Source organism: Numenius arquata, chromosome 1 (assembly GCF_964106895.1).
Source record: "Numenius arquata chromosome 1, bNumArq3.hap1.1, whole genome shotgun sequence".
NCBI lineage: Eukaryota > Metazoa > Chordata > Aves > Charadriiformes > Scolopacidae > Numenius > Numenius arquata.
Window position 1 is genome coordinate 54,213,809 of NC_133576.1, and position 12,795 is coordinate 54,226,603.

Here is a 12,795-nt window from a genome sequence, read left to right on the forward strand (position 1 = left end):
CCTTGTCACTGGGTGTGGTGGCTTGCTTCTCCATCAAAGCAGTTGGTCCAGGTGGGCCTATAGGGGTGCTGCTCCCCTTCCCCAAAACATTGGCAAAAGGTGTAAATGGGTGGTGTACTTGGGTGCGGGATGAGGATGACGGACCACTGTCATCAGAAGATCCTGGGGCAGTGGCTGCAGCTCTGCTGGGGAGCTGGAGTGGTGGGTCTCAGTGATGGCGGGGCTTCCTAACTCTGTGCATGATAAGGGGTTGGTAAGTAAATTTTTAATAGTAATAATTCTGTTCAACAGTAATACTTTGGGTCTACCCACCAGATCTCAGCAGGTCTAGTTCTTGTCTGAGCACGTAACACTAATTTTTGGTCAAATGAATTTGAGATTGTTACCTTAGCTGTTGCTTTGCCTGCTCAGGCTGGGGTTCTGCTTCTGGATTAGCTACGACAAACCCCACCCACCCCACCCCCCTGAAAAAAAAAAACCAAAACAAAACCCCAAAAGATTTGGATCTCAATAATATGGAAATGTATGGATGTAAAGCAAATGCATTTTCCCTGTGGTTGCTGCTGAGCACTGTGCAGCCTGGGACAAGAGGGACTACCAGAGAAACAGCGTGCCCTTCATCTCTGGGACATCGCCGGCTCTGTGCAGGTGACCCTGAACTGCTCCAACACTCCTCTCTGATGGGAGTCAGAGAAGACACACAGCCTGATTATTTGGGTTAGGCCAGGTAAATTAGTTTGTTAGCTTGGTGATGGCATGGAACTTCTGTAGCAGTTTGGGAGCACAGGAAGCGAAGAGAGAGACAGCCATTTTATTTTAGGCTTATGCTATACATTGAGATTCATTATACAATTTTTTCCCTAAATTAATACAAAAATAGTAAAAATAGGTTAAAAAAAGCCCAAACAAAAACCCCTGACATCTTGCAAGCCATTTGACGCACAGATTAAGACTTCTTGGAGCTTAAATATTGTAGAATTATTTATGTGGCCCTTTTTTTTTTTTTTTTCTTTTCCCAAATTAAAAAAAGGTGATGACTTGCAGAACGCCAACATCATCAGACCAATTCGTGCCTGAGAAGTGGCTGCCCCAGGCAGCCGCAGGTGGTGCTGAGGTGCTCCCTCTCCAGGCAGGAAGCTATGCCAGGACCACAGCGGGGAGAGTGGTGGCATGTTGGGCAGGCCGCTCTGTCCCAACCTATGCGCCACGGGCAGGAATATGTCTTTGAGTTCCCTCCTGGGATGCCTTTGCCATGTTTTTCTCAAAAAAAACCCCAAACCAACCCAAAAGTTCTCCCTTATGCTTTCCTCACAGCAGATGGGTTTCACAAGGACTCACTGCCACACGCCCTGCAGTCCCATCCCTGCCACAATTTGGAATGAAAGCTCCCCCTGTTCTCTAATCAGACTGGGGAGGAGGCATGAGGTTTTTTCCCCTGCCCCTGCCCAAGGCTGGGGTCCCTGGGGGTGCCCTGCGGTGATGGTGTGGTGCCTGGCCGTGGGTGAAGGATGCTGCCTACCTTTGGGGAGGGAAAGGGGCTCACTCCCCCCCACGCCCCCTTCTCATCAGAGCTCTGTGTACACCAGGAAGGCTTACTTATTTCAAAATATTTATAAGTAAATAAATGACAAGTAGTTTTAGTGACAGATGTAGGGATAAAACCCTGGAAGAAAGACTTTGCCCCTATGTAGCTAATTGTACAATTTGATTTGTAGGCATCGGGGTTTTAATTCCTGTGAAGGCAGGGGAGGAAAAGGCTCAGGGTAATCCTTTCTGACCAGGGTGGCTTCCCACAGGGAAGCTTCCCACCAGCTCTGGTTCAGCAAAACCCAGCTGCACTGTCATAAAGCGAGGCACAGGTGGGAGCCGTCGGGCCAGGCTGCGGGATGGGGACATGGGAGGCATCCCCGCTGCAGTGCCAGGTCTGGTGTCCCCAGTGTCCCAGCAGCAGACCCCCTCCTACCCTTCCTGCCACCATCTCCCAACCACGGGAGAGTAGCTACAGCAATCTGGGGCCCACAGCCCACCCAAGGCTCACTTCTGTTAACTCGGCTTCCCTTCCCTGCATCTCCTTGAACACGCTATTTGCTTCCAAACTTAACAAATGGGAGAAACACTGGTTTGCTAAGTTTTGAAACAACCAGGTCTTCTCCCAAAAACCCCACTTGCTAAAGAGCTGTTTCTGGCTTTCTGACTTTTTTTAAGAGAAGTCATGGTCTCCACTGACTCTCCTGAACCCTGCCCAGTCGTGCCACCACTCTCTTTTGTTTTCTCTTTGAATAAAAATAAACAAGGTGTTGGTTGAGGTGGGATTTGGTGGCTCACAGGAGGACAGCTAGGCTAGAGAAAAGCATTTAAAAGTACACCTTTCAATTTACAGTACACATTTTACCTGAATTCAGCGCTGGCTCAGAAAGCTTCTGAGAGCAGATGCGAATCCTCATGTGGCACAACGTAACCTCAGGCCACTTTGGTACTGTTTTCCCTCCAGGTTCATGCGATTGACCATGATAAGTGTGTTTGCTTGTCTTTGGAAAAGCAGCTCTTTTTCTTTGCCAGACAGGTTTTTCTCAGCTTTCACAACTCTAATTTTAACTAGAACATTTCCACTTAAAGCTTTGGGCAGAAAATTCTGGCTTCATCAATTAATTTTTATAGCAAAGTTATTCCAGCTATACCAACTTTTCTCTCTTCGCTTTTCCTCCAACTCGAGTACTTGCAAATTGAAAATGAACTTTGCTAAGCCAACATTAGGAATTATGTTACAAGAAAACTGGACTGATCTTAATGGTCATGTGCACTTCGGTTGGTTCTTTTTCCCCATGCTTTACCCTGTAGTAAAAATATACTGTACACCACACCTTACTGTATGGAAATGTTAATATTTGTAGAAGATATATGTGCTCAGTGAGCCACAGTCCTATATATTCTTGTTAGCTTTAGTTAAAATTTTTGCTGCTAAGGTTTTAGTCAGTGCCTGACAGTGTATAATACTCTGTTACTCACTGAATTTATACAAAAATTGGGTCATCTATATTGCAAACAAAACCACAGTGATACCTGGGCTAAAAAGCCACTTGAGAGTATGACAAAAAACTGCTTAAGCCTAGGTAGTCTTCCAAAACGGAGGTTCACCAGTAAGGGTAAAATCTTATGCACAGTTAGCCACCGGGGGTGCTTTGGACTGAGAACAGAGCACAGCATCTGCACCTAGTAATCAATCAGCGCAGTGAGGGCCAATTGAGGTGAAGAAAATTGCTCCAGAGGAAAGAGTCAAAGGGGAGGAAGGCCAAAGTGGGTTAGCATAGTTTGAAACCTTGAGAACATGCCACTCTGGTTCATGTTGAGGTATTCAAGCTACCTGTAGAGAAGGAGTATTTGGTGCATCTCTCAGACACATCAGGATTCAGGCAGAAATCTCATGGACCTGGGCTGAGTACACCTTGGACATTTTCATGGCTTTACCTCACCAAGCCTGGAATTGGGTAGAGGAAGTGGTGGCTTGAGAAGAAACACTGTGAGAAATGTACATGTCATTTTTTAGCTCTGTTTCGGATTTCTAAGGGCGTGAGGAGGCTTTAGAGACTGTTTCCTGCCTGTCCTGTTCTTCCCTGTCTGGAGAGGGACATGGGCTCTCCCAGGCAGCCAGCAGGAGTTACATGGCACTGGGGGGAACTGCTAGGGGAGGAATCTGCCCTTATAAAGATTTTTAGGAATGGGCTGGACAAACAGAAAATCAGAAAAGATTTATATGTTGTTGGATCTGCCTTGGGGTAGAGGGGTGGGCTGCAGGACTTCTCACCCTGTCTTCTGTGGACACCCAAGCCTGTCCTGCAGCACTTTGCCATAGAAGTGCCTCCACATCCTTTTTCTGACAGGTTTGGAGATGGAGGAGTAATTTTATCGCTGGTTTTATCACCTTCCTTGAAGACCTCTGAAGGCCTCACACGCTGAGATTTAATGAGAGATCTGTGAAACTACAAGCTTGTCTTTGGACATCTCTTTAAAGCCGCTCCTATCTATGCATTTCAATTAGATGTGAAGAGGTTTATGGTAGCCATCCTTGCGTCTGGTGTTTGCAAGTGATAGCATCAGGGATAGCAGAGGTGTAAAATCAGTGTTTGCCATGTATTTCTCTCTGCAGCGTACAAATAACCTCTTTCACACATCCCCCATTTCCAGGTGTCCCACAAGCCAGTAGATTGCTGCTGCCAAAAGTGGTTTGCAATTCCTCTGCAACTTTCAGCTGATTTGCTAATGCCCTCAGAAGTTTAACAGCCACTACAGCTGCCTGTTGAACAGCCAGGAGACAGGGTGATTGTTATTTAAATGACACAAAGACCCTCACAGAAAATCCACAGTGAAAGTATAATTAAGGAACGATTTTTGCCTGCAAAACATAGCCCCAAGCCTGCGTTTAAAGAAAACAGGGGAAACGGATCTTTCCCCTCACCTCGCATTCATTTGGCTGTCTCCAAGGTGTCCACCTGACTTCTGCCAAGGCCGAAGTTGTTGTTGAAGCTTCCCAGCTGCTACCGCAGCACATGTTTCTTGTTCAAGCAAAGGGCCTGTGCATTCCTGGACACAGCTTCCTTTCCTTCTGGTTAGGGAAGGGACTTATCCAGGGGAAAGTAAACGTTGCCAGCTGCACTGCTGACTTGCGTTGCTAGTCAGTATGTAAGGGTTTGCTTCAGGGCAAAATATCGGGCTATCTTTATTTTCTGCTAGGGAGGAAGCTTCGGAAGTATCTCTTGGCTTGAAAATTAATATTCACTAGGTGGCATTTGCGGGTTTTGCATGGGGCATTTGGGGGGGGTCACTGGGATTGGATGCTAAGGAGAAGTTTCATGCAAGGCAGTATCACCCTGGGTTTGTGACCACAGGCCTGCTCATCATCCTATGGGTAACACAAGGTTAACACGAGCCACAGCCCTCCCAGGGCGCTCCCAAGCCCCGTGGCTCCTGCGATATCCCTTCACCCTCCAAACAGTGTGATTGAAGCAAACACTGTGCCAACCACTGAAAACTTTTCAAGTATTCTTACTTTCCAGACGAGCTGTGAAAAGGAGTCCGGTTGCCATACATTCACCTTGCACCACAACGCAACAGTTCGTATATCCATGAGACCACCCGACACGCCAGCCAGCTTCCTGCAACTGGGTTTTCACAGGTAATGTATAGTCAGAATGCTCTCGGTAAAACCTACAGACTTGGCTTACGCATCCCCACTGGGGTTCAACCGCACGATAAAACCTTACAGTAATAAGCCTGTTGCTCTTAAGGGTAGAGGGGGGGTAGAGGAGGAAAGAGATGCTGCTTTATCTGTATTACTCCACATCACAGATGCTGACAGAATTATTGATTTAGAACTCACAGCTCCAAAAAGACTCAGTAATGTAATCTTTTTAACTTTTTTTTTTTTTTCCCCTCCTCAGATGTGATGTTTTCAATAGGCCCCTTAGATACGGGCTCTTTGGGGACGTTGTTAAGCTCACTGCTGCTGAACAGCAGTCCCAACCTTCGGTTTCTTCCATATAACCCTCATGGTCTACTGTGTCTTGGAAGAGCCCATAGCTGCGAGGTCTATTGCTTTACAGGTACTCCAGGAAGATTGAGGGATTAAGTTATACATTACGTAAAACTACCCACTAATCCTCTTAGTGTGCATTACCAGTGAATGGCCTGAAATAGGCTCTCACTAAAAGAGCCCTAACATTCACTTTCTTGATGACAGTTTAGTATTTGAGGTTTGTGTCATGGATTTTGGTGCTGAAATATTCAGTACACCGTCTTCTGTCTGCTGCTAGATCCACTCACACGTGTTAGTAGAGTGCTAACAAAATTACAGTTGGTAAAGCAGATTACGTGTTTAACTAGTAGCCAGACATATATAAAATAGAATTATATATTTTCTAGAGTGACAGAGTCACTGGGATTTTTTTTTTCTTTTTTGTTTTTATAAGAAAAAGAAACAGCTATAAAACCATGATTAAAAATGTATCAAGGGATGATTTACATTTTAAAATAATGATATTTTTAGAAAAAAAAAAAGTGATTCATAACATAAAAGTGTTTGGTTGCTGTGTACTGCCTTCTTTCCCAGTACAGTTTGCTATCTGTTATACAGTCTTGCATAAATGTTTAGATTAGGGGAGAAAAGAAAAATTATATGTGATGGCTAAGACCTATAAGAGCTGACTCACTGACTTGAGTTATTGCTGTGCAGAAAGTTTGTAAAGCCTTTACATCCAGCGAACGTTTAGTGCTACTTCAGCCTTGACAGTTGACCTTTCGATCTGATTGGGTTTAGCCACAATAATTGCAGCATCTGCAATACAGGCGATGCAGATGGCTGCTTAGGAACTCAACTTCCCTCATTAGATCTTACTTCATGCGTCTAAAATTCAACCCCTCTTTGCATGTGTGAGCAAATTCTCTCGTAATAGCTGTTATAGGAGCTGAGGAAGGTACAACCCCCCAGCTCTTTTTTAAAATTTATTTTTAATTTCTCCCATCATTTTGAATATTCCTGGATTTAGATTAGAGGGGGGAGGGAAAACATCCAAACCCCTTCCTCTCCCCAGATATTTAGTCAGTACTGGTTTCTTTTTTTTTTTTTTCTTCCCCTCAGTAAGACCTAGTGTAAAAAAGCAACAAACAAACAAGTTAGACTGTTGTAATTTGGTCAACCACTCGGGTGCTATCCATATCCACCATTTCAACACACTCTATTTCCTCACGGTTTTCAGGATTCTTCTTCTCTTTCCTCTTCTTCTTGGATGGTGGCAGGAAAGTCAGTATCACAGGTAAAATGGCAAAGCAGTGAAAGAAGGTGACTAATGCTATTAAAAACAAGCACCTGAACAGTGTACGGGTCAGATTTGAAGGCACAGCTGCAAGAGGAATCAGACCAACAATATAGCAGAGGTAGCTCTGCAAAATAGCTACCCCATGCACTTCCAGGGCATTTTTCACCCATTTAGTTCTTGTGAACTCTTTGCCCAGGACAAAGGTTGATAACAGTGGAGCACAGTTGTCAATTGTATAATTAATTCCGTAAATTAAGCACAACACAGAAATACAATCTAGTTCCACCTTCCACAAGGTCATAAAACCTATAACTCCAAACTCAACCGAGGCAACAGTTAGAGTGAGCCAGACATTGATCAGAGAGTCTGCCACCAGGAATGCAGAGAAGAAGAGCAGAAATAAAGCACTAATGCAGGAGTTTTGTAAGGGGGCTCCCACTGAAGAGGCATAACGATCCATGTACACGAATGATGGATTGAAAACGATGAATTTCACCTTGGAGGTGAGAGAGAGCTTCCTCAGGGTCTCCAGGAGGTCATAAAGTTCTTCCCTCTTGGTTTCCATTGTCTTGGCCACCAAGAACATCCTGGAGGCCACGACATCAACTTCGTTGTTGTATTTCTTGGAAAAGATGATATCCTCTGAAAAATGGGCAAACTGAGGGGCCTTCAGGAAGGAGTTCCTCAACATATCAGTGAAGTTTTTCTTGGGCAATCCGGTAGATATGTTGAGTTTCCTAAGGTAATTTAAGTAGCTTTCAAACCAAGATATCCTCACAAAGCCCTTGGTATACTCCAGCACGTCCTCCTGGACACTGGTGTTCCAGTACTCGATCGACTCGTAGATGTAGAACCCAATCACCGGGCTGTAGTTACTGAAATACTTCTGCTGGGCAGTCGTATACTCGATGGTCCGAGTTGCGGTCGCTACGATGTTGCTCAGGTCTGACCCTTCACTGACCTGCAGGTAGCCCATTAAGGCAAAGGAAATATAAACAAGGTAAAAGAGAACTACAAAAGGCTTGACGTAAGTGTTTGTTATCCAGTCACAATAATAGCGTTTAAGGAACCATACCAAAAGATGACTCTCATAAGTGTTCGTTTCCTCTGAATCTGCTGTGTCTTCGCTGAATTTGGCTGTCAGAAGAAACCTATACCATGCAGGCTTCTCTTGCAATACCTCTGGCTTTGGTACCTTTCTGCAGAAGATACTATGCTGGTAGTTGTTTTCTATGTAGCCAGTAAACACCAGGCTGGAACCATAAAAGGAGAGTACATAGAGGTAGTTGAAGAAAATTGCAATACAGGAATTGCAGCAGAAAATCCTGGCTGCTTCAATGTTAGTGAAGGGACTGGCACCTATTCCAAAAGTGACCAGGTACATGGCAGTGGTGAGAGAAAACGAGAGCATGGAGTCTGCAAATACGGCTGCAGTCCTCTCTTTAACGTGTTGGTCTTCTCTAGTTTTTCTCCAGGAGGACAACATTTCAAAAGTCCCATATAACCCATGACCTACAACAGAGAACAAAGCGAGTGTTTAAAGTACTTGAATCAACATGAGAAAAAATGTAACGTGGACATGCTAAAAGACTCAACGGAGACACAGCTTGCTGTTATCAATGCTTGAAGTAAACGTCCTGTAGAAGAGAGAAATTATTATGGTGGTCTAAGCCACAAGAGCGCATTCGCTACCTGACTAGCAAACCTTATTGCCAGAGCTTGAGGAGAGTTCTGCATCGCTGGCGCAGGGTTGATGGGTTAAAGAAAAAAGGATTTTTTTTTCTGGTTGCCTGTTTCGTTTCATTATTTCGGGGTGCCTGTGATGGAAGATGCTTTGAAATTAGTTTTTCCTGGTGATGGGGTCTGACCTGTGGTGAAAACAAAGAAATACAACCTTGAAGTGCCTATGCTTGAAGCAGAGCATTGGTTGGCTGCTTTGTAGAACATCTGTAAAAAACCAAAACCTTCATATAAGCTGAACATTATCAAGTAAATCAGTCACTGATTTCTCCACATCCTATACAAATTTTCCATTAGGAAAAAGAAATCCTAGAAACAGACAAACAAAAAAAAGCACAAATAAATTTTAGAGATGTGGAACGGTAGAACTGATATGGAACTGCTTAAGGTATTGGTCTTCTTATTTAATATGTCTAAGGGCTTGTAAAACCAAATACAGTTCTATTTTTCTTGGCAGTTCCTGCATTTTGTAATGTAGTTAATTAACTCTTAAAATGGATATAGCATTCATGAAAGGAGATAAAGACCCGCAGACCTAAAATCCTGTGTTTGACCCCTAAGTGCGGGTAAATCAGGAAAAGTGCATAGTTTTATCTTAATCCCTGGTTGGTCATCTTTGTCTTACGGTTTCTATTTTGTGATTGATAACCAAGGCGCATTTGGAGGACACAGACCCCTGCTCTCTCATAGTGGATCTGAGCTGGGAACTCAGCCATGGACCAGCTATCAGATGAGAGAGGCTGGGATAAAAGTAGGTTGGTGTTTCACCCAGCGAGGAACGTAAAAATATAGTCTTTGCATCACACCTAAAATGTAAGACTTTAATATTTTCTCATAATAATTTGTATCATGTTCATCCTTACTTAATAGATCCTTTCCATCTAATCCCACCCTCTTTGCTGCCTTCTGATTACTCCTCCTCCTTATTCTTTTGCTGTTTTTGCTGTCCCCTGTCTACCTCTCCAGTCTGCTCTTGCATTATCTCTAGAAATTCCCAAAAGTCAGTCCACAGTGTTTTACTCTTACCCATTCCCTGATAACATTAGATAAAACGATCAGTGCCGAATTAGTTGCTGATGACACTGAAGTGCAATCGCTGGATTTTTTAAGCTGATGCTCCAGTCAGGCAGGTCAAGGTAATTCAGAGATCTTTGTTAGAATTTCAGGCTGGCTGCAGAGTACCAAAATTGCTCTATTAGCTCTGTTCTCTCCACCTGTAGATGATTATTACCGTTGCCACAAGGGCTATGAACATCGGTCAAGAGACCCCCAAACAAAAGAGGTATTCTGAAGAACCATAAAACCAGCAAATGTATTAGGGGGTCGGAACTAGATGGTCTTTAAGGTCCCTTCCAACCCAAACCATTCTAAGATTCTACCGTCATGTTTATTCTTAAATGCCTCATGAAGGCTATGTTTTTAATTAGCCTGACAAAATAATCCTTTTGTGGTTGGTGGCTTTTACTGTAGGGCCAGCTGTAGCTGATTCACCCCACCCTTTCTGCAAGGAATATCCTATCTGTATTTTAACAGATGCCAGAGCGGGTTACTCTGTTAATGCTGAAAAGAATAGGTATGGGGTATTTTATAAAGAATTCCAAATACAGAGCTCAAAAGGAGAGATAATAGGACAGCTGGTGTATCTCCTTATCACTGTCACCTGGTATTTAGAGTAACAAAGTCCGTGCTCTCATGTAGATCAGATACCTTGCCTATGTTGTTATTTGGAGTCACGGCATGGACCACGAATGTCCAATTTGTAGCAATATTACGATCCTGGTTTTGGTATGGCATTTGGCAGTCATCTTAATTTTCCCAAAGAATGTTTTACAGCTGCTTTCAGAGGCCAGGTCAAGACTGTCAATTTGATAACTAGCACCGTGCCCCCTCTAAAAGCTAATGGGGAATACTGGAACTCCCCAGACGTAAAATCAAGCAAAAAGCACAATCAGTGACTGGCACCCCGTTGCTAATTATGTTTCAAATAGTTATGTTTTAGGCTCAGTAGGGAAAGCTATTAAGCTTGCTTTCAGTGTGTTCTTTGTAAAGACAGACTGACCTTTATTTAAATGTAACTGATCACTTGCCAAAGCAGGGAGCGAGAGGTTTAATCCATTTATGGCTCCCATAAGTCCTGCAGACAGGCTCGTCTGAGAATTCCACATAGCATCATATGCATTAGCTTCAAGTAAGCAAAACAGAATAAAATGAGGTCATTGAATATTACAAATTACTTCCATCGTGAGCTTTAGCTATAACATGTTTTTGTAAAAAAACATTTCGGAGTTAATGGGCTCTTGCCTAAAAATACTCAAATAGCCGCATTAATTTGGAAAGCCTTTGACTTTGCGATGAAAAAAAGAATTTAGAGCTAATTAAATACGATGCTGAGCATGACTTTTAAACAGGTATAAGATTTTGGATAATGTCTGATAACATGACTCCTGACACCACATATTTTCGTTAAGTAGGAAACATAAACCCACAATTTGCTCTTATATAATCACTGAGACTACCCAAATATGGAATCTGATTTAAAGAACTGCTCAAATAAATGCATGAAGAGGCGTTACTGCATGTGCTCCACAAAGCCAACAGAAAAACAGTTAGTTACTCTTCTATTTTAGGATAGGTTCCTTTTGTTGTTTGCTACACAATCTGCGTGCTTGGAATTGGTATCTTCCTTCAATTGTACAATTTGTGATTCCTCTCTCCATCTGTATAAATAGCTACAAAATTCTCGTTTACTTTTAGGAATACAAGCCCAAATGACAAACTTGCACACTTTTTGCATCAGTGGCACTACTGACCTGATCTGGTATCCTCTGAGAAACAGATTAAGGCCAAACTCATACACAAATCAGGCATGACACTCCAAAGATTAGCCTTATTTAGCTAGAATGGGATTTACCTAACCTAATTTATTCCTCTAAATACTGACTGCAAGCACAACTTGGGGTGACAATCTCCAGTGTTGTCCAGCTCACTGATGCTCTAACCCATAGAGATTAGGGCAGATAGATAGCTCCATGGAAGTGTTTTGTGAGAATTTCTTTAACTTTTCTGTCATTTCAGAGTTTCTATTTTTTGTATCCCTAACCAATTTGCACTGATTACCTCTATTCCTCTCACTGGTGCTATGTCTACCCTATATAATATTAACGAGACGAAGGCAATTTTTTCCTTGCAAATAAATTCTGTAATTGCTTTAACTGATTTTCTCTTTTTACTAGAGATTTAGCCACAAATCTGTAATGATTTAGAGCAATTTGTTCATTATTCACAGTCATTCAATAAATAATAAATATGAACTCAAATAGCTAATAGGCTACTGGAGATCTTTTCCTGTTGACATTTGCTATTATGATTCACCGGTCGTGCCCTACAGTCAGGCTGTACAATCATGAGCTAAGAAGGAGTACGCAGAAAGACAGGGTTTTTTTTTGAGGAAACGAGGTTCTGAATGGGCAAAGGAAAATCTTAGGGGAATAGGAGAAAAGCATTGGAGAAATGGGGACCAAAATATTTTTTTCCTTATTCTCTTTTTCTACTATTTCGCATTGTAGGAGATGCTCATACCACATGCCTTGAATGACTGAGGACAGAAATTCTGGCTTTTGTAGCCAAAGAAAATGAAGAAGACAGTCACTGTTATTTCTGAGGAGCTTAAATATTTTACAGGCTGAGGTGGGCTATCTTTAATTTTAGAAGCTAATAACAATATCAGTCATAAAAACAATAAATTATGCCTAGCTTAAATATAGTGCTTTTATGAGTGGCCTGAAAATGCTATAAAAAGTTTCATTTTCCTCCTTCAGGATCAATTCAAACTAAAAGAGGGGAGATCTAGATTAGATATCAGGAAGAAATTCTTTCCTGTGAGGGTGGTGAGGCACTGGAACAGGTTGCCCAGAGAAGTCGTGGATGCCCCATCCCTGGAAGTGTTCAAGGCCAGGCTGGATGGGGCTTTGAGCAACCTGCTCTAGTGGGAGGTGTCCCTGCCCATGGCAGGGGGGTTGGAACTCGATGATCTTTAAGGTCCCTTCCAACCCAAACCATTCTATGATTCTAAGTCTTGCAATTACAAATGCTCTGCAAAATCAGTGCAGAGCATGCATGAGAGAAAACAACGACTTGTAGGAAGTTGTGAAAACTAAAGCCAGATTTTCTGGTGCTTAAAATTATCAAATTATTTGCCCCATTTTAAACACTACTTGTGTGCAGGCACTGTAACTATTCTTTTTAG

General features: G+C 42.8%; 1 protein-coding gene across 2 annotated transcripts in view; it reads right to left on the bottom strand.

Annotated features, from left to right (window-relative positions):
* Positions 1-6,666: 6,666 nt before the first annotated feature.
* The window catches only part of PTCHD1 (patched domain containing 1), a 34,339-nt gene continuing 28,210 nt past the window's right edge, over positions 6,667-12,795 (bottom strand). For both annotated transcript variants that reach the window (XM_074152906.1, XM_074152907.1), the window contains one exon: positions 6,667-8,321. In XM_074152906.1, coding sequence (XP_074009007.1) covers positions 6,667-8,321 — 1,655 coding nt within the window. The remainder of the gene's footprint in view (positions 8,322-12,795) is intronic.